Raw genomic sequence first — 23,883 nt, forward strand, 5'->3', positions numbered from 1 at the left:
GTTGTCTGTAGAGGTTTTGTTTTGTTTTTTATTTAGGGACAATCTTACACTAAACCCAGGTTGTCCTGGAATTTGTGGCAGTCTTTCAGTCTCAGGCTTCCATGTTCTGAGGCTGTGGATGTTAGCTCCCATGCCTAAGCTTCTGAAATAAGCTGTGATACTAGAGTTGTAGAGTGTTTGCTTAGCATGTACAGGGCACCAGTACCCACTTCCAAGACAGGTTTAAAATATGCTGTTACTCAGGAAAATTTAAATTATATTTAATGAAAGGCTTTTTTGTAAAAAATAAGCCACGGTCCCTTTTTCCCCTAATGATTTCTTGTTCTAAGAGTAAGAAGCCTTAATGTAACAATGAAATGGATTAACTTACTTGCAAAATAAAATGGCAAATCCAGTATCTGCTTTTAGAGAGACCAGCTTCAAAATCATTCATCCAATAGGAAAGGGAATCTGGCTGATAAGAACTTTACATGTTCTACAAATAGGAGTTCTTAGCACTTTAACATCGTCTCTGTTTGCTTCTTTCTCTATTTTCTATCTAACTTTTTTCTAGGGTTGCTCACATTAGTAAAGCTAAACAAAACTTGGCACCCTGCAGTCTTACTAACCTTTGTTAACCTGCCTGCTCGTCACATCTTTGTATGGCGTCCGTGCTCACTCTTGGGGAAGGAGATTCTGGAAGAAGCAACAGCAATAACCAAGGCAAATGTGGGAGAGTGGCTGCATGGGTTGTTAGCACGTGTGGGACTTAGGGCTTTACTTGTTTTCTTGGCATGGTGGAGGTGTTATCTCACACTAGACTATTAAGCTTATATGACTAGAGTGAGAGTCCGGCCCTCCAAGAAATGTGATTCATGTACCCCAGCCTTTGGATCAGGAATACAAACAAATCTTTTTATTAATAGTAATCTACATATGCATAGGTCTTAAAAGACTTCTTCATCTAGGTTTTGTTTGGTTTGAGTTTTGTTTTGTTTTTTAGATTTTTGTTTTGTTTTTAAACTTGGTTAAAGCATTTTGCTTGATTTTTCTTCAATTTGATTTTCCTTTTTACATTTTAATTTTGGTTATTTGGGGGCCATTTTTTTATTTTGTTTTTTTCAAAGGACGCGGATTCTGATAGCGGGGACGATTCTGACAAGAGGTCCTGTGAAGAGAGCTGGAAACTGATTACTTCTCTGAGAGAAAAGCTACCTCCCAGCAAGTTACAAACCATTGTTAAAAAGTGTGGCCTCCCCAGCAGTGGAAAGAAACGAGAACCAATTAAAATGTATCAGATCCCACAAAGAAGGCGCCTGAGTAAAGATTCCAAGTGGGTCACCATCTCAGATCTTAAGATTCAGGCTGTTAAAGAGATTTGCTATGAGGTAGCCCTCAATGATTTTAGGCACAGCCGGCAGGAGATCGAAGCCTTGGCCATTGTTAAGATGAAAGAACTTTGTGCCATGTATGGAAAGAAAGATCCCAATGAGCGGGACTCTTGGAAGGCAGTGGCCAGGGATGTCTGGGACACTGTTGGGGTAGGGGATGAGAAAACGGAAGATATCATGGCCACTGGGAAAGGTGGAGCAGATGTAGATGACCTCAGGGTTCACATCGACAAGCTGGAAGATATTTTACAAGAAGTCAAAAAGCAAAATAATATGAAAGATGAAGAAATCAAAGTCTTAAGAAATAAAATGCTCAAAATGGAGAAAGTCTTGCCATTGATTGGATCTCAGGAACAGAAGAGCCAAGGAAATCACAAAACAAAAGAGCCCCTAGTTGCTAGTGCTAACAGCATCTCTGATACTGGCATCAGTAAAGGAGAGAGTGAAGAACTAGGCAAAGAAGAACGTGTTTCCCAGTTGATGAACGGCGATCCAGCTTTTAGACGTGGGCGTCTACGTTGGATGAGGCAAGAGCAGATTCGGTTTAAGAACCTGCAACAGCAAGAGATAACAAAGCAGCTTCGTCGGCAGAATGTACCCCACAGGTTCATCCCGCCTGAGAACCGGAAGCCCCGCTTTCCTTTTAAGAGCAATCCTAGACACAGAAACTCTTGGAGTCCTGGGACACATATTATTATAACAGAAGATGAGGTTATTGAGCTGAGAATTCCAAAAGATGAAGAAGGAAGAAAAGGAAATAAAGAAGAAAGCCAAGAAAAAGGGGGTAGAGCAGCATCTAAAGATCCCCAGTCAGCATGGGGCTCCCAGGGTACAAGAAGTCAGGATCATATCCAAGTTAGCAAACAGCATATTATCAATCAGCAACCACCACCTCAGCTACGTTGGAGAAGCAATTCTCTCAACAATGGCCAACCGAAAAACATGCGCTGCCAGGCAACTGCCTCCTCAGAGTCATTAAACTCCCACAGTGGTCACCCCACTGCCGATCTACAAACTTTCCAGGCCAAGCGTCATATTCACCAACACCGTCAGTCTTACTGTAATTATAACACTGGAGGTCAGGTAGAGGGCAGTACAGCCAGTTGCTGTCAAAAGCAGACTGACAAGTCCAACCACTGTAGCCAGTTTGTGACACCTCCAAGAATGAGGAGACAATTCTCAGCACCCAATCTCAAGGCTGGTCGAGAAACCACAGTATAAGTAAATTACTGGACAAACTTGAAGTTGTAGCAGAGGAAACAGGCAGTGTTCATAGTACTTCATGGACTGAGTTGGTGCCTGCTATATTCATTATGATTTTAATGTTGTGTTCCTACAAGTACTAACTGGTTTTCATTGTTAAAATGTAAAACACTGGTAAATGTTTCAATGCCTCCCTTTTGCTTGTGTATTATCAGTGGGCAGGTCCTAGAATTTCGTATAAAACATCAAGGCCCTGTATTTTTCTGATACTTTCCACCATGGTGCCTAAATTATTAATGTACTTACACTGGCTTGTCTTGTTTTGGTGTAAGTTTTGTAATTTTTTTTAGTTATTAGAAATTTATTTGAGGGGGCTAGAGAGATTGTTCAGCAGTTAAGAGCACTGACTGTTCTTCCAGAGGTCCTGAGTTCAATTCCCAGTACCCACATGGTGGCTCACAACCATCTATAAGGGGATCTGATGCCCTCTTCTGCCATATAGACATACATGCAAATAGAACACTCATGTATAATTAAGTAAATTGTTTTGTTTTTTTTTTTTTTAAGAAATTTATTTGATGTCCCATAAGACCTGCCTTTTAGTTTTTGGAAACAATCAAAAGAGGAATTGATACATAGAATAAAAACCTCTTATTCCCCATAAACACTAGAAATTAGGCTTAAAAATAACATGCAACTGTGTGGACACAGCTTTAGATTTCACCTTGATGTCTGTTCTTTTCATTAAATATCATTGGCATTTTTACAAGCTCAAACCCAAGGTCTTTAGGCATATTTTTGTCCTACACAGCCTTGCCTTTCATAGATCATCATCTTAGTCTATATTTTTAAGGAACTGATTCAGTAATTTTTAATGTATCAGAATATACATAAAATTTGTCATAACTCTAAAATCTTTAAATTGGTACTGTCTGGGTTTCTATTTGATCTGTATTTTGAAGTTTACTGACTATCTCACATATACTGAACTATATTTGCTGAAATTATGCCAATAGAAATACCAACAGAAATGTGTGCTTTGAGCACTGTGTATAAGTTTATAAGAAGATTATTTGGTGAGAGAAGAAAGAGATGGGACATGGCAAGAAGGCTGATATATACCTCTTCAATTGCCTTCTTCCAATAGCTGGTGAGATGATAAAAGTGTCTTTGGTGAGTTTGGAGACGGTATATATAGTAAGCTGCTGCTTAGTCAACAGTAGCCATGCACACAGACCCTTTAGCAGGGAGAGAAGCCCTGACGGACAGCCACTGCGCTGCCAATACCTCACTTCACCATGTTGTGCTTGCGGTGTGCCCTGCTGGAGACTCTTCTTTGAATCAATTTAAACAAAAAAAAGGAAGAAAAAGAAAAAATAGAAAGAAAGAAAAGGTTGATTCAAATGGAAAAAAAGAATGGCTTGCTATATGCTTCTTCATCTCTGGGACTTGTCAGGAGCTTTTCTAAGAGTCGGTATGAAGAGCTAGAGATGGCCAGACTCCGCAGTGCTGAAGATCTCCGAGTCACACCAAGTCATGCGCCAACCATCTGTCTTCTAGTGATGTGAAAATTTGCAGACAAGATGGCATAGCATTCAAGGTGGCCTTCAAGACTGATTATGTGCTTCCCCCAACCCCATTTTGTGTGGGGGAACTATGCTTTATTAGAGCACATTAGTTTTAATTGTGGTGGACTTTTTTGTTTTCTCTCTCTCTCTTCTAAGAAAATGCTGTCCGAATGCACAATAAGTTACTTCCAACTTTTTTTTCCTTAAAAAAGAAGTTTGGGGAGGTATTTTCACTTTCATAGCTAGAACAGTTCTAGTCTTCAGTGGAAATCTGTAGGACAGATCCAGTTTGGATGAATGATGATGCTGTGTGTGAACTGAGATGACAATCTCTGTGCTATTTGGTTTGATTGTACTCTTCGTAGGCTACTTCATTTGAGTCACTTCAAGGCATCTATGTAAATCTACAGTTCTCTTTCTCCTTCACACATAATTATACTGACCCTTCAGGGTTTTGGTTTTGTCAAAAAATTCGTTTTCTAAAATTAATTACGTAGGTTCCAACTCTGTAGCAAAAATGAGCTCTCATTTCCCTAACTTGAAAGAGGATATTTTAGGTCCATACAGTTTTTCTCTCCATTATAGATAAATGCTTTCCTTTACTAGTAAATGCTAGGAGTGAGGTAACTCCCCACTGTTGACATTACAATGAAGAATTCTGTAATATTTTCATGTACAGATGTGGTGTTATTATGTCCACAGGGATAGTCCAAAGAATTAATTTTGTTCTTCTTCTGCTAATCTAAGTGCCCTTGTGTTACTGAAATGATCAGACATCTACAGAAGCCCTTAATGTTCTAGATGACCGGGAAAGAAATGAACCAAGGCTTCACTCTGCCAGCAATGTCCTTTCATGCATTTGAGAGTACTTACCTTGGAGAACTGTGTGCACAGAATTGCTCGATTGACTTGCTGAACAAGTATATAGTGCCATCATGCTTTTTTGGACTCAGCCTGTGTGCCAGGCTTGCCCTGGGCTTGTAATCCTCTTGCCTGAGCTTCCCCAGTTGCTGGAGTCAGAGGTGTGTATCACCAAGCTCAGTTTAGTTTTATTTGTTGTTGCTGTTTATTTGGTTGTTTTTTTTGTTTTGTTTTTTGTTGTTTTGATATGATGGAGTCTTTCCCTCAGCTTAAAAAAAACAAGACCAAAGAGAAATTGTCTAGATTAAAACATTGTTTTATTTTGAAAATATTCCTAGGTGTTATCATTGTAAAATGGAGAAAAGTGCTCATGCTTGGGAAATTATACGTGATCTGGCATTACTGGGACTGTAGAATGTAATCCTATGACAGTTAGAAAATCTGGTTAATAGATTTAAACCAAAGGGCTTTTCCTTTACTCTTGCTTCCTATTCTTCTAGTACAGCATATTGTTTCTCCTTTCATAGGAAACAGAACAAAAAAGAATTGTTTATTACATTGAAGTGACTTGAAGTGACCTTTTGTGCTTTAGTCATAAGATACTAAAAACAAAACACTGAGTTTGCACACTAGTGCCTGCTTTTTTAAATACTATCAGATTATATTAAGTTACAAGGGCTTCCCCTGGTCAGCTGCTGTAGCCAGTGCCTTACTGGTCCTTTGTTGACTTGCCTTAGTGGTTTACACAGAAGCCTGAGAGGAGAGGAAGCTTCCTGTGGTCTGGTGTACTGTGATGAGTGAGTCCTAGATTCAGTGGAAAGAAAGCATGTGCTCTGTATCATTAGACAAACTCATTACAGTTTTCTTACGTGTCCAGTTGATCTCATCTTCCCCAGACTTTAACATCTGCTCTAGGTAGACTCAGTTTATCCACTTTAGGTTGTGACATGTACTGTTTTTTCTGTTATTACTGTAAAAAGAAGTTGTGAATCTTCTTGCTGATGAACTGTGGTTTTTCTCTCAATTTCTTACAACAATGCTTGAATATCGAGTGTAAGACTGCATTTTCAGAGAGGGAGAGTTAGTTGTAATATTAAAAAAAAATAAAGTCCTCATTAAATAAAACTTGGAATGATCTGTTAAGTGTGATTTATCTCTATTGCAGAGGGAAAAACAAAACCAAGTAACGCTAATTACTCAGTCTCTTCCTGGCTCATAGTTATTGCTTTCTCATCTGAAGCTAGTTGTGTGTCAGATATCTTTTTTCTTTATATTTTTATATGGACCTTCAAGCTTTTGCATATAATGTCCTTTTCTATTTTACAAAATTTGGGACCATGGGATATAGCTAAGTGGCATGCTAGTACTTAAACCTACCACACAAGGTCCTGGCTTTGTCTCTAGTGCCACAAAATGATAAGAAAACACTTTAAATTATACTTTATTCTTTTTCCCAAAAACAAAAATCTCTTCATATATGAATTAGAATAATACTTTTTGATTTTAGTTTACATTTAGCTTTTCAAATTTTTTATTACATAGTCATGATTTGAAATGATTTTAGGTCATATACCTTTTCTCTCTACTTTAGTGTCTGCTTTTCTTCACTCAAAATTATTGTTAGTCTGCTAAAAATGAACCTGAAAAAAACAGAATTTTGATTTTGTTTTTTAATGGACCATTGGTCTTATTAAAAATTTGGACCTACCCAGGTCTGGAGAGATGGCTCAGTGGTTAAGTTTAGAGCACAGACTGTTCTTCCAGAGCACCCAGATTCAATTCCCAACACCCACATGGCAGCTCACAACTGTCTGTAATTCAAGTTCCAGTGGTTCTGACTCTGTCACACAGACATGCAGGCCAAACACCAATGCACATAAAAATAAACATGAATTATCTGAAAAAAATTGTGACCTGGCAGATTTTTTTTTCAAGTTGGAAAATAGCACCATTGTGCAATGCAAATTAAAATTCAATGCATGCAGACTCAGGTGCATGAGTTCTTAATATATTATGCTTTATGAGAGATGCTAAGCTTGAATTTTTCTGTACCAGGTCTCACATCTTTCTCTTCAAGTACCTTGTATGTTTCGGCTTTGCAGGGAGCTAGTGGAAGTTTCTAAGATTCCTAGTGTCCTAGGACACAGAGGTGGTTCCAGTGTAGTGTAATGCATGCAGTGACAGTTGTATGCACAGAGCCACAGCCAGAGAAGATAGTGGGAGAAGTTTGTGGAGGAAGTCCTGAGCCATGAAGAAAGCAGGTCAGGATAGGGAACCATGTGAATTTCTTGGGAGGGTCAGAAAACCACGGCTGCTTTGGTGAGTAAAAGACAAGGAGGCTGGAGGTGGTGAGGACCAGACTGGCAGGAGAAACTATCAACTCGGTGTCAACAGGAAGATTCCTTTATTAGATCCACCTTTTAGAACAATCACTGTGGTCACAATATAGAGGGTGGACTGTGGGCATGAAAATTCAGAGCCATGTGGGCCAGCTGAGAAGTTGCTGTTTGATCCAGGTGAGAAAGTGTTTCTCAAAGCAGTGCCAAGAGAGAGATGGGAGCTGTTTTGATTTTAGAAACAATGTCCTAGGCTGGGCATGGTGGCTTACTCTTGTCATCTCAGCACTAAGGAAACTTGACGGGGAAATCTCTTGGACCAGCCTTGGCTGCATGAGGTCCTGTCTCAATAACAACAACAACAAAACAGAAGTGGAAAAAACAAGCAAACAAACAAACCAACCAAGGAGTTATAGGAGGCTGGCAAGATGGTTCAATGAGCACTTGTTGCTCTTGAGAGGAACTGGGTTCTAATCTCACACCCACATGATGGCTCTCAACCATCTATAACCCCAGTTCCAGTTCTAGGGATCTAACAGACACATACACCACACATATGTGCATGCAGGCAAAACATTCATACATGTAAAATAAATCTAAAAAGTTTTTAAGCTGTTACTTAAAAAAATTGTTGAACCCTTGGGGAGGAGCCATGGATCTGAGATTGTCTTCCTGGTGATGAGGAGCACATTCACATGTTGACAAGAAGTGAGGTGTCACCTGGGATGTGGGTGGATATATCCATTCCTGTGATTGCTTGCTCATTATAACTTATGATTTGAAGCCAAGTTTCTATTGTTTTGAAAGATTTATTTATTATGTATATGATGTTCTGTCTGCATGTACACCTGCATGCCAGAAGAGGGCACCAGATCTCATTAAAGATGGTTTCGAGCCACTGTGTGGCTGCTGGGAATTGAACTCAAGACCTCTGAAGAGCAGCTAGTGCTCTTAACCTTTGAGCCATCTCTTCAGCTCCCCCACATTTCTATTGTTAAAAGATGATGAGTTTGATTTTGCCTAAATTTTCATCTTAAGGATACAAACTGTGCTACGATCATCTCTCCCCTAATAGCCTGGCTTGTGCCTTTGCTTCTGTTCTTAACTCATGCCATTCATTGTCCATGCAGCAACCAAAGCCATCTTTTTAAGATCCAAGTCACATCCTGTCAGTGGCCTCACGGTTTTCCAACGCACTTTTAAATCTGAATTGTAGCATTGTGTACAAGGCTTTACATATGTCACTAATGTTTCCATATGTTATTAATGCCACAGTGCAAATAACCTCTGGCCTTTTGTTCCTCCTCAGTTACACTTCCTCATTCTCTAGCTTGTTTCCTATCATGCTTATCTCTTCCAAATCACCACTTCTGTGCCATTCTTCCTACTCCAAACCCACCCTACGTGAACTCCCACTTTCAGAAAATGTTATTTTTCAGCCAGGCATGTTGGTATATGCCTTTAATCGCAGCACTTGAGAGGCAGAGGCAGGTGGATCTCTATGAGTTTGAGGCCAGCCTGATCTACATAGTTGAGTTCCAGGCCAGCCAGTTAGATAGTGAGATCCTGTCTCAAAATAAAATGAAGATAGGTAGGTAGATAGATAGATAAAATAATTTGTTGAGATAGGGTCTCATGCATCCCATTCTGACTTTGAACTTTGTAGCTGAAGATGCCCTTGAACTTTTGTTCCTCCTTATTCCACCTCCCTGCTACTAGCATTACAGGCATGTACCACCACATCTAGTCTATCTACACGGCGTTGGGGATTGAATGGAGGGCTCTGTGCATTCTAGACAAGCACTCTATGAAGTCACAGTATTTTAATAATCACAACCTGTGCATGTCTGTGCATTTGCTTGGTTCTTCCATGAAAATGTAAGCCTTGTCTGTTCTGTTCATTTCCCCAGGATTCAGATCAGTCATTCTCAAGTGTAGTGTGTTCACAGTATCCTAGAGGTGTTGTGAGAACAGACTTCTGGGTCTACCTCCAGAATCCTGATTAACTCTATCTGGCATGAGACTTGATCATTTGCATCCAGAGTACCTGAATGATGTCTGAGCCTCAGGCACCTTTGAAATCCAAAACTGTTTAGGCGGAAATGGGGTTGGAAAACCATTTTCCTGTAAAAAGGCAGATACTAACATTGTAAAAGTTGGTGTTGGGGATGGAAGACAGATGGGGCGCTGTATGTGCTAGGCAAGTATTCCACCACTAAAGCATATGCCTAGTCACTGGCGATACTTACTCTTAGGTGTCTGGATCTAGCCCACAGGCCATGGTGTGCTGGTCCCTGATCTAAAACATAGTCATGTTTGAGTCCTTCGGTCTAGACTAAGACATGATTTTCTATTTGGAAGAGAGATATGTGCCAGGTACTTGGGTGGTAAATGACAGTATGGTCCCTGTACTTGTGAAATTCAAAATAATGGAGAAGCAGCCACTGGACAGATAACCACACTGGTATTTATCAACACTGTGATAGGCCAAGAGGGAAAAATGCAGGCTGCTGTAAAAACTCATAATAGGTGCCTTTAGGAATGAAAGCAGCCTCAGCTTCATTTCACTTTCCCTACCACCTAATCAAAAATGATTATTCCATTCCTTCTTTTCTCCCTGGTAATCCCTCATCTGTCTTTTGCTTTGCTTTACATAATTCAGAATGCTTCTCTCTACCAAAATGTAGTGTATGCCATGTTTACTGCTTATCATCTCTTTATCCCTCACCACATGACCTTTTTCTAGCTAACCTCTGTATCTGTAGCATCAGGTAATTAGTAGGATCACAGAATATATTAGTCTGGAGGTTGGAGAGATGGCTTAGATGGCTGGAGTTGGATTTCTAGTGCCCATGTCGGACAGTTCACAGTCACTTGTAGCTCTAGCTAGTGCCACCTTTTGGCCTCTGCGCGCATGTGCGGATAGACAGACAGACAGACATACCTTGTGACATACTAATGTCCTTGGAAGTTCATAAGAAGCCAGGTTTGGGAACAGGTTTCAATTCAAAAAATAGTATTGTTATTTGAACTATCAAAATTTAATCAAAATTCCTTTGGAGGTTGGTTTTCCTGCCATCTTGACGGTGATGAGAGATCTTGTATTCCCACTGAAGCTGGGCCAGAGTGTGGAGAGAAAGCCATCCTCACACCTCAGCTGTTTCTTCTTTGAGCATGACTACTAACAGCAGCCAACCTCCCTGAATGACCAACAACCACTGACCTCCTATTGGGGCTCTAGCATTTATATGCCCTCTGAACACTTCCCAGAATTCCAAACATCACACAGTTGCAAAAAACTATCTGCAGCTGGCAAAACCACACCTCTGCTAGAGCAGGAGGCAAGTCATAGTCAGCTGCTGTGAAGCAGCCCCATATCCCTACACCTGGGATTAAGATGAACACATGCTTATAGTATTTCTGTGGGGTTTTGTTGTTTGTTTGTTTGTTCGAGGTGGAGTTTCTCTGTGTGCACAGCTTTAGATGTCCTAGACTTGGTCTGTGTTTTTTTAAAGAAACAAAAATTCCTGAATTCTCACTACAGTAGAAGGAGAGGACTGATTCCTAAAAACTGTACTTTGGCCTCCACCTAACTCTCTCTCTTTCACACACACACACACTAAACAGTTTAAACAAATGAATAAATAGAATTTTAAAATTTAAAAAGATTGGAGAACACAATAAAGAAGGCATTCAACAGCAACCTCCAGCTTCTACATGTATGTGCACACATGCATGCACACACAGAAACATATGTGCATGTATACACACAAGTGCCATTTTATTACCATAGTTTTATTTAAGGGAACTTTCACATGTCTTTTAGAAGGTTTATCTGTTGGTCCTTCTCCAGCTGTTTGGTAGGAAGATCATATACTAAAATTTTTAAAGATGAAGAAATTATTGTTTAGGAAAGACTTAGCTTTCTGGAATTAGACTATTGTTAGAACCAGTACTCATCCCCCCAAAAATTAATAATAATAAATTATAATCTTAATTTTTAAAAGAAACAAGAATGTTTTTTCCATCCAATAAACATTGCCCCCTCTGAAGTAATACTACTTGTATTGAAAAGACATGGAGCATGGCTCAGCAGTTAAGAGCATGTCCTCTTGAAGAGGGCAAGAATTCGGCTCTCAGCTCCCATATCAGGTGGCTGCTCACAACTTCGTGTAACTCTGGCTCCTTAGGATCCAACACCCTATTCTGGCCTCTTCAGGTCCCTGTACTCAGACATGCACAGATAACATAATTTTAATAATTATATATAATTTTAAAAAAGAATTTATTGTGCATGGATAAGGTAGAGAAATAGAAAATAAATCTGATTTGTGAGCTCAGTGGCAGTGGCGCATGTCTTTAATCCCAGCATTTGGGAGGCTGAGGCAGGCAAATCGATGAGTTCAATGCCAGCCTGGTCTGCAGTTCCAGGTCAGCCAGGGCTACAAAGAAAAACCCTGTGTCAAAAAACAAAGACAAAAAAAAAAAAAAAATAACCTGACTTATATTATACTCATTTAAATTCACAAACGAGTATATTTAAAATATTCTGAATTACAACTATTTCAGTTCAGTGGTGCTGTGGGCTTCAAAACCAATAGTCTTAATTATCTTCCCTTTGAATCATTAGAAGGTGGGGCCTTACGAGGCACTGGTGACTTATCTCCCCGGTGTTTTCTTTTTCTGGACTCCTTGATGTGCAAGATAAAACCTCCCCCCTTTTCTTGTGTTTGTTCTTGTTGTCTGTGCTTTGCCCCTTGTTCCTTTCATCCCCCACTTCCTCCTTCTTCCCTCCCTTCTCTACCTGTTTCCTCTTTCTTTTCACTCAGGACTATGAAAGTAAATTGCAGGCCTTGCAGAGACAGGTTGAGACGCGCTCTCTGGCTGCAGAAACAACTGAAGAGGAAGAGGAGGAGGAGGAAGGTGAGAGCTAGAGCCCATTGCTTTTCGTCTTTTGGATCAGTGTTATCCAATTGGTCCTTTAAGGCGTTACAAAGTCGGGTTCCGCGGATTTGCACTACTGCCCGTCGCCCTTGCTCTGAGCCCGCTCGGAGATGACTTAAAAGATGCCCAGTGCTGCAGCTCCGCGCTGTGTTGTAAGGGTGGGGTGGACAGTGCTTCTAGGGCTTCACACTGTCCTTTGGGAGCTTCACATAGGCCAGCTCTCATCACTGCACATTAGAACTTCATGTAAATACAGAGATGGACCATTGCTTACATAGTTTGTTCAATTTTCTAGTTCCTATCAGAGATTCACTGCTGAGGGTTTTGGATAGAGTCGGTGTGTGTACTCACAGTCATTGCAGGCAGGCAGACATGTTTGATTGTGACCGAGTCTTAGCCTTGTAGCATCCTCTGGCTTGACACTGTTGTAGTCAGGCCTTGAATGAGAGTTGCTCTTCCTGTCACAGTGTCTCAAATTCTGGGATTATAGGCGAGCCACTATGGCTGATTCATTCCTGACAGACTGATACCTTGTTTAGTCATGCTTGCCTATCTTAATTTTCCAGAACTTATTAGCTGAATCAGGGGCTTTGTTGCTAGTTATTGTCAAGTAATGAAAGTGTACAATATGATAATGATCAGGGACTTAAAAATTAGACCTAAACAATAAAGAAAAAGAAAAAAGAAAAAAAGGGTTGGCTCATCAGGTAACTGTGTTGTTGCCAAGCCTGGTGACTGAAGTTTAATCTCTCGAACCCACATTTTCAAAGAGAAAACTGACTCTTTCAAGTTGTATTTTGAGCTTCTACATGCATGCTATGGCACATGTCCCTTCCCCCAATAAATAAATAACTACATTGGGAAGTTTCCAATAAACATCATAAAATTTTTATTTATTTACTTATTTTAAGAAGGGGGATGTGGCCGGGCAGTGGTGGACACACATCTTTGATCCCAGCACTTGGGAGTCAGAGGCAGATGGATCTGTGAGTTCAAGGCCAGCCTGGTCTACAGAGTGAGTTCTAGGACAGCCAGGTCTATACAGAGAAACCCGGTCTGGAAAAATAAATACATAAACAAATAAATAAGAAAGAAGAGGAATGTATGCAACTTCAGCAGGAAGGTTGATGAGGAGGAGGAGGAGTTCAAGGCCAGTCTTGACTACATAGCATAGTTGAAGCCAACTAGGCTGCATGAGACCCTGTCACACACAAACCAAACAACCCAGAACAGTATTCTTGTGGTTTAGGTATGTAGAAGTACACATGCTGCACCGGAGGGATGAAGCTCCTTGTGGTTCTGAAGTCAGTATGTTCCCTCTGCTCTTACAGTTCCTTGGACACAGCATGAGTTTGAGTTAGCCCAATGGGCATTCCGGAAATGGAAATGTCACCAGTTTACTTCATTAAGGGACTTACTGTGGGGCAACGCGGTGTACCTGAAGGAAGCCAACGCCATCAGTGTGGAACTGAAGAAGAAGGTATGGAGGGTGATGAGAACACAGGTGATTCAGAGGCTGAGTGGGTGCACTTAAATTAATAGCCTTAAATTAACTTTTTACTTGCGGAATTCAGCCGTGCTATGCCATGAACCAGCTTCATTCCATATATGTGCCAGCACAATGTAGGTTGTAATTACAAATTTTACAATGGCTGTTTTCTGGCATATTTTACAAACGTGAGTATTTTAAAGGAGATCTGGATAAACTTATTAATAGATAAATGCTTCTGTTAGATTTCTGGGGAAAAAAATCTTGGTTTTCTTCTAGTTTCTAGTTTCTTCCATCTTTAGCTTACACCTCTGAGACCTCTATGCCCCTTTGTCACCAATTTGTTCCCTTCTGGGGCCTGAGAGGCCCTGGGTAGCGGACAGGTGTGTGTGCTGTGCACTCAGACAGCCGTAGTCTAACCCAGAGCGGTTGAATGTCCTAAAAGTTCTGTAGCTCTATTGCTCCATCTACAAGCTGATTTGCTGGCAAGGTCGATAAGCGATGAAAGAGAATGAGTGCGTACAAAACACCAGTAACAGTGCCTGGACACGATCAAAGACCTCAACTGCTGTGGAAACTGAACACAAGACCTGGCACTTCCTAAGAAGCACTGTGCCACCTAAGCCCTCCAACCCCCAAATACTGTTACCACATTTTCACACGAAGTCTTTGATTCCTTTGTGTTCCTTACTACTTAGCAGCTGGGAACCATATGGTACAGTTGGAAGAAACACACACACCTGATGAGAAAATTGATTCTCTTCTCCTGCGGCATGTGTTCTACATCTGTAAATTGGGATAGGTGTTATCTTCACTCATGGTCTCAGAAGCACTTTTTAAGTTAATTATTAACCATTTTCTTCATTGAGTGGATTAAAGTCAGGCACTGTATCTTCTTTTCTTGTTGCTGTACCTGTTATTTAATTGGTATGTGTTGGTAAAAATCCAAGGTAGCATAGCAAGAAATAAATGACACGATGCAGTCTTATTACATAGTAAATGCTTTGAAGAGTGATAGCTGTAGTCCTCTGCGGTCAACTGAAAAGCTGCTTGTGCATCTTCTCTCATTAGCGAATAAGTGGGTCCACCTTCTGGTCTTTTGTTTACATTCTATAGGAGTCTTCATTCACTCGCTAAGATATATTTACTGAAGTTTTAGTTTGTGCAAAAAACAAAACAAAACAAACAAACACATCACCACTCCAGGAAAACAAAGCCTATAAATACCTTAGTTTAAAATTAGAATTGTGCCCTGAATTTAAAATGTAGGTAGAATCCAGATGGTGATGGTGCACTCCTTTAATCACAGCACTCAGGAGGGCAGAGGCAGGTGGATTTCTGTGAGTTCCAGACCACCTGGTCTACATAGCAAGTTTCAGGACAGCCATTGCTACTCATAGAAATAAAATAAAATGTAGATGGCCAGTTTTTCAGTTAGTCACAGCCGTTTATTGAATATATGCTCTGTAGTTGACCTCTTTGTGCCCAGCCAGCTGTATCACCATCTCTCTGAATCTTACCTGCTGAGATAGTGATGTGGACATTTGTCCATCCTTACTCTTTCTTCAGGTGCAGTTTCAGTTTGTTCTGCTGACTGACACACTCTACTCCCCTTTGCCTCCTGAATTACTTCCCACGGAGATGGAAAAAACTCACGAGGACAGACCTTTCCCTCGTACAGTGGTGGCCGTGGAAGTCCAGGATCTGAAGAATGGAGCAACACATTATTGGTCTTTGGATAAACTCAAGTAAGAAAATATTCATTAAAGATAATTTTTTAAAAAGAAAAAAATAGCCTGGCATGGTGGTGCACACCTTTAATCCCAGCACTTAGGAGGCAAAGACAGGCAGATCTCTATAAGTTTGAGGCTAGCCTGGTCTACAGAGAAAGTTCCAGGACAGCCAAGCTGTGTTTAAAAACTAAACAAAACAAACAAACAGAAAAAAAAAGTGACTTGCTTAAGTGGGTTCCCTCATACTTACCTCTCTCTGAGGATGATGTCAATTTTTTTCTGTGGCCTTTAAGTGTTGTGATCAGTCAACATTGTGCCATCCATTTTTTTTTTCTCAAGTCAAAGAAACGCGTTTACCAGACAACACTGACATTGGTTAATTTTTAAATTTATTTCCATAAGCCCTCTTTAATGTTAAATGAGCCAGTTCTATATTCATTTCTGTCTTGACTGTAGCACTTACCTTTCTCTTACTTTCATCCTGGGCCTCACGGTAATCTTTAATTAAACAAAGAAGTAATCATTTCTCTTCTTTTACATTTAATGTGACAAGATAATTCTCATTGTCTAGTTATATTTAAGATATCAAATACTATTGAACTACATTTCTTCCATGACTGTAGGTTTAATAAAATCAGATCTCTCTACTGACTCTCTATTGCTCTCCTTGGTTACAAGTACACACACAAACACACACACACACACACACATTTTTTAGTTTCCTTTTTTTTTTCTTTTTTTTTATGTTTAGTGGCATCTTTCTCTACTCAGACATATCGGATACTGAGCATTTTGGTTTCTACGCTTTTGGCTGTTTCTGTTTTTAATAACATTAAATGATACGAGCAGCTTCTTTAAAATATCTTGCATGCAAGCAGTTTCCAAAGTAAAGTTTTCATGCAATCTCATGGTCTTACTCAGTGCACCCATGTTTGCCAAATAGGCAGAGACTGGATTTAATGCGAGAGATGTACGACAGGGCGGGTGAGATGGCCTCCAACGCTCAAGACGAAAGCGAGACGACCATGACTGGCAGTGACCCATTCTATGATCGGTTCCACTGGTTCAAACTTGTAGGAAGGTATGCAATGATTTTGTTGTCTTTAAAAAAAAAATAACAAGCACTTTTAACTTTTTAAATGTCAGTAGAAATATAGGGAAAAAGGACTATGTAAAAGCCCCTTCTCAGCCTGGGCTTGTAGTTCAGCCCTGCATGTCCCAAGTTCAATTCCTAGTAGCATTAGAAAGAAGAAAAACAAAGAAACCAAAAGACCCATCTCCTCTCTAAATCTTGCCCACTCAGAAGCACTGCACTGTTTCATGTGCTTGCTTCAGTTTCTCTCAGTGTGCATATTGCTTTGACTGTCAGGCTTTTTAGCCAGAGTATTTGACTCCCACCTTACTCACAGAATGTTTGATCAAGGTAGATTGAGATGAAAAAGAAGACTTGTCTGAATTCTGTACACTTTAAATAGAAATCACAGTGTGTGTTACCAGACTGCAGTTGGCCCGTGACCTGATTGATCCTCAATTGTTTTTCCTTGAAGCAATTTGTCTTGGTTTAGTCCAGCTAATTGCATGCCATGGTAGGCCTCTTCAGTTCTTTTATGCATCACTGCCAGCATTTTATGAAAACAAGTTTCTCTGTGAATTTGTTTGGAATTTAGCTCTCAAGAAGGTTTAGACATGTAAAAGCAAGGAAATGCAAAAATTTAAAAAGCATTTTATTTTATATGTTTTTGGTTTTGTTTTGTTTTGGGTTTGTGTGTGTGTGTGTGTGTGTGTTTTGTTTTTTGCCTATATATGTGTCTGTATACCATATGTATGCCCACCAAGGCCAGAGGAGGGCATTGGATCCCCTGGAACTGGACTTAGGGATGGTTGTGAGCTACTCTGGGTGCTAGGAACCAAACCTGGTCCTCTACAAAAGCAACCAGTGCTTTTAACCACTGAGCCACCTCTCCAGCCCCATGAAAATGTGACTTTTGAATGCACTAGTTTCAGAATTATGAGTTACTCGTTATTTGTAAATGCCATGAGATGTTTTGTGAAGGAAGCAACTGAAAAGGAGTTACTGAAGTACTGCATTTTGTTGAAGTCAGCCTTTCCCACTGCACGCTGATGGTAGACTCAGGGTTGTCCAGCATGTGCTGCTTTGCCATACGCAGCTTCATCCATTTGGTCTTCTGCTCTGAGCTGACAGGAGAATTCAAACATTTAAAGCCTTACTATTTCTCCTGTAAGTGGCTCTTGGAGGACAGGAGATGCTGATCTTTTATGTGAACTGGAGAACATATACATTTTGCAGTGTAATATTTACCTGAGCTGGTCTGCTCATGGATGCTCTTTGCTTTCCTTATTCTGAGGACCTGTCCTTGTAGATCTCACCAACCTGCTCCTGTTCCCTCTTACTTGAACCGTGTAGTTCATGTCCATTTTACTCTTTTACTTTTCTATTTGCTTTTACCATGTTGATTCTGTCAGTGGATTCTGTCCTGCTGGTACCTGAGCATCCTGTTTAACCAACTATTCCTCTCTCCCTGCCTGTGTTAATCGGCGTCTTACCTGGTGTCTAGCTCCCCCATTTTCCACGGCTGTGTGAATGAGCGCCTTGCCGACCGCACACCCTCCCCCACTTTTTCCACGGCCGATTCCGACATCACTGAACTGGCTGACGAACAGCAGGATGACATGGAGGATTTTGATGATGAGGCATTCGTGGATGACACCGGCTCTGACGCAGGGACGGAAGAGGGATCAGATCTCTTCAGTGATGGGCATGACCCATTTTACGACCGATCCCCTTGGTTCATTTTAGTAGGAAGGTTGGTGAGGTTATTGTGAGAAAGGCAAAAAGGGACCAGCTCTTATTCTAAATGCCTCTTTGTGCAGTTTTGGCTAGAAAGAAAGCCCCGCCCTTATCTGTGAGGCACAGTCTACTTAGAACACCATCATCAACTTTGGAAGACTACCTGGAGGATGGCTTGACCCAAATTGCCCAGTAATTTAGCTAAGACTCAGATGTAATTGCTTTAGCAAATGTTACTGAGGTCCAGATGCTTCATCTCTAAAGGAGTGTGGTTAGTGAAGCATATAGGGATAAAATGAGCAGGAGTAGAGCAAGCCCGAGGTTAGGCGAAAGAATTTGTGGCTCCTCAGAAATTAGAGGACTGCGGTGGACTTGGGCATATAAAAGAATCAGGATTGCCTAGCTCTCCTTTGTTGACAATGGCTGTCTTGCTGTGTTCGGAGCCTATCTTGGTCTTCTGACAGAAATAACCTATAGGTTTATGATGACTTTCAGAAAGTTACCCGTTGTCACCGTCATCACTATTTGTTTGCACTACATGAAGCTGCTTTGTGTTGAAGCTCTTATCTCCAGTTCTTGCTGTGCATATTCCTGTCAGAGATGCATAGGTTCCTGATATCTCTGTGGTCCACATCCCCTCTTCATAATAAAGTAATCGAAGTTTGACAGTAGCATGCTCATTGCTTTAAGCTGGGCATGGTAGTACATACCTACAATCCCAGCACTTGGGGTGAAGGCAGGAATATTAGGAGTTCAGGGTTAAACTTGGCTTCGTGGGGGTGGTGGTGTTTAAAGCTACCTTGAGATACATGACACCCTGTTTCAAAAAAACAAAAAGATCAAGGTTAATGATACATAAGAACCACATAATTTTAACCTTTTACAAATAAGGGCTCTATCACTGTGGGTAAGCACAGTCGAGTAACAATGCAGCGAGTATCTGGGCACAGCAGAGACATAGGGCTAAAACTTTGTTGTCATATGGTATTGGATACCTAGTGAACTCACTGTAGAAGGTGATGGAAGAGCAAAAAGAAATGCTTTTAGATAGAAGTGAAAACCTAAATTAATATTCACTCTGAGTTTTACAATGCAGATTATCCTTGAAAACGTGATGAGGTTATATAATCACAAGTAGTGTTTGCTCATGGCGTTATTGCCAGTGTTACTTAGGAGTTTAGAGAAATTCATTTATATTAAAATTGAGAAAAGTATGTAAAAATCGTGCTTTATTTATTTTCTGGATATCTGTATTCCTCAGTACATTTCCATTATATTCTAAGAAGGTTAAGCCAGGTTTTGATCATTAGCTTAGTCACTTTGCCTCCAGCTCTTAGTCTCTTTACCATGTTCTAAATCACACTGAGGAGTAGGCAACTTCTTCCTAAGTGGCCTGGTGAAGAGAAACCTGACACAGTGGTCAGAAGGAACCTTGGGTCCTGAGCATCTCTGTCACCAACTTAGGACAAGCAACTTATATGAGTTAGGAAAAAAAAGAACCTTAAAAAATCCTTTTGTGGAGGGTGGGGGGGAATAGAGAGATGGCTCTCAGTGGTTAAGAGTACCAGCTGCTCTTCCAGAGGGCTTGGGTTCAATCCCCAGCACCCACATGGCAGCTCACAACTAGCTGTAACAGTTCTAGGGGATCCCACACCAATGCAAATAAAAGTTTAAAAAATGAATAGTTTTTTAAAAATCCTTTTTACCTTCATCTTTTTTTAAAAGATTTATTTATTATGTATATAGTATTTTCCATGCATGCACGTGTGCCCACCAGAAGAGGGCATCAGATCTCATTATAGATGGTTGTGAGCCACCATGTAGTTGTTGGGCCAGTGCTCTTCTGAGCCATGTCTCCAGTCCCCTTCATCTTTTATATTCTGTTATCCATACTAGCAAAATAAATACAGCTATTAAGATTTCTGCTTAGGAGGCAGGCATAATGGTACATGACAGAGACAGGCAGATCTTTGTGAGTTCAAGGTTAGCCTGGTCACCATAGTGAGTTCCAGGAGAGCCAGAGCTATGCCTTGAGACCCTGTCTCAAAAACAACAATAACAACAAAAGACTTTTGCTTAAGAGCACTTTTATCTTGAATCACTTTTATGAAAGAGTTAAGGCAGAATCCTCCCTAGTATGGGCATTCACTGGGTTAAGTAAAATATGTATATTTTTTAAAGTTTTATTCTTTTTGTCATATTAGATGATATAAGAATAAATATAACACAGTCAACTCTACACTGATTTTCATCTAGAACATTATAGACTATGGGCTCAGGAGTTGTTTCTATTTGCTTGGATTTCTGGTTCTAGAACTATTACTGACTTGTGAGAAGGAGCCCGAGGTGTTGGTGATGTGGCTGGGGAGAACTCAGTGGTACTTTTCCAGGTTCAAATCCTATCACCAAACAAAAAGAGAGCAGGAGAAGGCAAAGTAGCAGTCAGTAAAAGGATGCGGAGCTCATCACTTTTGCCCTCAGCCACATCTCTCCAGGAGAGCCGCAGCATTCAGCTGTGCAGTAGTAATAGCGTGTATAAAAGGTGTACTCTCTTTCCTGTTCTTATAATTCACAGTATTAGATTTCCCTATTGGCACATAATTATAAATATAATTCGCTTATGAAAATTTGCATGTTTTCTTTGAATTCCATTTATAGGTTTGCTTTTTGGCCATGGCTGCCTCTGGTGAATCTTTGTATCAAGAATAAAAGAGCTTGTCCCTTTAGCTATTCTCTTACAGCATGTTGGGATGTTAAGAACCATCACCATAACTTGGGATGAAATATAAAATATATGTTAGTCTTCTGGGCTAAAGGGGGCAAAAGATGGTTATTCTGTGACCTTTCTCAAGTACCTAAATTTGACATCTTTTCTGTAAGTATCACCATAATTATGCTGATTTTCTTTTTGTTGACAAACTAGTTTCTCCTACTGCTGTAACTTCACATCATTTTCTGCTAATGTGTCTTACATTTTCTCCCCTCTCATCCCTGTTCTCCTTCAGTCTGCTAGGTCAAAGTATAAGGATGTTCAACACAGAGTTAATAACAAAATTCTAGTTTAAAAGCTTCAGAGAAGAACCTATATACAGAATTGGGCCAAAGGCCGTATTCTGATTACATGTCAAAGAGCTGTCTAGTGAGTGCATCCATGTATCACAGGCCAGTGCCTCTGCCTTGCCATAGACTCGTTCCTAACAATGGAAGTGTACAGTAATGCCCTCAGTGCTTCTGTGTGTAGAAAAGCTTGTGCCATCAGCAGAAGGAATTCTCACCTTTATTGTGCAACCCAGCGTTGTTTGTATGATGATATACCTGTGAATATATGTTTTAAAACACTAGTAATTTGTGGGCCAGTCACATTGCTTAGCAGTGTAGTACCTGCCTAACCTGTCCAGGTCCCAGAAACATGCTCGAGGTGCTAGAGAACACAGGCATGACAGTGGTTTTATGTTTTTTTCTAATAATATACCTAACATAGTAAAATTAAATAATGGCAGGATTCTTTGCAGTTAATTTTTATCCTGAGTTTGCTTTTGAAAAATCAACCTAGTGTAAAGTTGGATGGCTTGCTTTTCTGCCACTGGTAGGACCCATTTTTTTCTGAAAGACCTTCCACTTCTGTGTAAAGATAAAGGACAGATCACATTCCTGGTTTGTAACATACATAGATACTCACTTGCCAGATATTTGAGTGTATTTACTACAAACCACACCCTGTGCAGATAGATGAACAAAACCAGAGATAGTTTCTGTCCCCACAGTCTTATAATCTGGTGAGTGATGAAGACACTAAGTAAAGATCATGGCATAAATGTAAATTATAGCCACAGTGAAAGAATTGTGTGTGTCATGTGAGTTGTATAATACTGGAAGGACCTGTCGTGAAAGTATCACTTACACTAAGATCTAAGGATGTGAAATCAAAGCATGAGGTGAAGATGAGAGCAGAGAGGAAAGAGACATGTGATTGCTGTCAACGGTCCAGTTATTGAAAGTGGGCAGGTCTGACTAGATGCCATTGAGGCAGATGTGTGGTCTGTTTGGTATTGTCTTTGGAAGTGAAATTAGCTGTTTGGTTCATATGCCAAATTTTTAGTTTTTTAAACTCATGGTAGTGGTGTTTGATGACCTTGTTTGTAATCCTTTTTAGATTACATTTTCATTTATAAGTTTTTGTTCAACAAAAGTTTAAACCCTCCTTTGCTTTGGAGCAGACTGAAAGGGAATTAGACATCATGATACAGTTTTCTGTTCATTTGCAGTTACTTTTGTTTGCTTTTCATTCATATGTCATGTATGTTCTTAAATGGTATTATTGTGATGTATTTTACCTATTTGCAGAATTGCTTTTATTGTTTTTAGTTGAAATCCAAGTATCCATTCCTTCATCCTTCTCTCCTTGTTATAACTTACATGTTAGATCAAGAAATGCCACAATAGCCCTGTGTGTCAAGTTTAGTTGCATTTAATTTCCTGGTATAGTATTTACTGTCTTTTGTTTTCTGTACAAAGATCAGCATATACCAAGTGAGAAGATAGGAGTAACAGTAGGAACTAGATTCCACTTTTCATTCTGATTATTGGAACAAGAGCTGTTAAAATTTGTGATTACCAGTTTTAATTGTTTTAAATAAAAAATGAATGGGACAGGTGAGATGGCTTAGTGAGCAAAGGTATTTGCACTAAGCCGGGCTACCTGACTTTGGTCTGTGCAACTCATTTAGTGGAAAGAGAGACAGGACTCTTTCACAGTTGTCTTCCCTCCTCCACACTCTGGGCATGTCAGACTCTCACCCACAACACACACACACACACACACACACACACACACACACACACACAGTGAGAGAACAGTAAATAAAATAAAAATAAAAAATAAAAAGAGGCTGGGCATGGTGACTCACGCCTTTAATCCCAACTCTCTGGGAGGCAGAGGCAGGCAGATCTCTGTGAGTTCAAGGCCAGCCTGATCTACAAAGATAGTTCCAGGACAACCAGGGCTACACAGAGAAACCCTGTCTCAGGGGGGAAAAATCTGCAAAATAGTGAACCTTTAAAAAAGCACAAACGTGATAGGACTTGTCTAGTTTGTTGGAGTGTATCATGTGTATCATGTGTTGGCCAGGTCTAGTAGGTCAGGCCTGTCTTCTCGGTTGCTTGGAAGGCTGAGACAGAAACATTGAGATTTTTAAGGCCTATCTAAACTACAGAGTAACCTCAAAGCTGGCCTGAGTAATTTAGTGAGACCTTGTCTCAAAGGAAGGGCTGAGGCTGCAGTTGAGTGTTGAGGATTACGTATTAAGTATGAGACTTCTGAGTTTCTCCCCCAGGGCCACAAAAGAAGGAAATAAAAGGGAAGCAGGGGAGACTTGTAAGTTCCCTTTTATTTATGACTTTGGTTTGAGGAGCAAAGGCCAACTCCATAAGGGCCAGCTGTGTCCTCTCCCTTAGTATTTCTCTTGTCCCATTCAGTCCCTGCAAGCTCCCTACGGTTACATAACCTCTCTGCCAAAATGTCTGTTTCTCTCACCTTTTTAATCATCCTTTAAGTAAAACAAAGACTCATA

General features: G+C 40.3%; 1 protein-coding gene across 14 annotated transcripts in view; it reads left to right on the forward strand.

The window, feature by feature from the left end:
• Positions 1-23,883, forward strand: part of Kif1b (kinesin family member 1B) — a 138,151-nt gene that overhangs the window by 71,047 nt on the left and 43,221 nt on the right. For 9 of the 14 annotated variants that reach the window (XM_060379057.1, XM_021636171.2, XM_060379060.1 and 6 more), the window contains 5 exons: positions 12,168-12,261; positions 13,614-13,762; positions 15,341-15,519; positions 16,448-16,585; positions 18,081-18,329. In XM_060379057.1, the coding sequence (XP_060235040.1) occupies positions 12,168-12,261; positions 13,614-13,762; positions 15,341-15,519; positions 16,448-16,585; positions 18,081-18,329 (809 nt within the window). Of the gene's footprint in view, positions 1-1,106; positions 6,128-12,167; positions 12,262-13,613; positions 13,763-15,340; positions 15,520-16,447; positions 16,586-18,080; positions 18,330-23,883 lie in introns of those variants that run through there. The other 5 variants (XM_060379062.1, XM_060379063.1, XM_021636179.2 and 2 more) reach the window with 2 other exon arrangements.

The sequence above is a fragment of the Meriones unguiculatus genome, chromosome 3, assembly GCF_030254825.1.
Source record: "Meriones unguiculatus strain TT.TT164.6M chromosome 3, Bangor_MerUng_6.1, whole genome shotgun sequence".
NCBI classification, from domain to species: Eukaryota; Metazoa; Chordata; class Mammalia; order Rodentia; family Muridae; genus Meriones; species Meriones unguiculatus.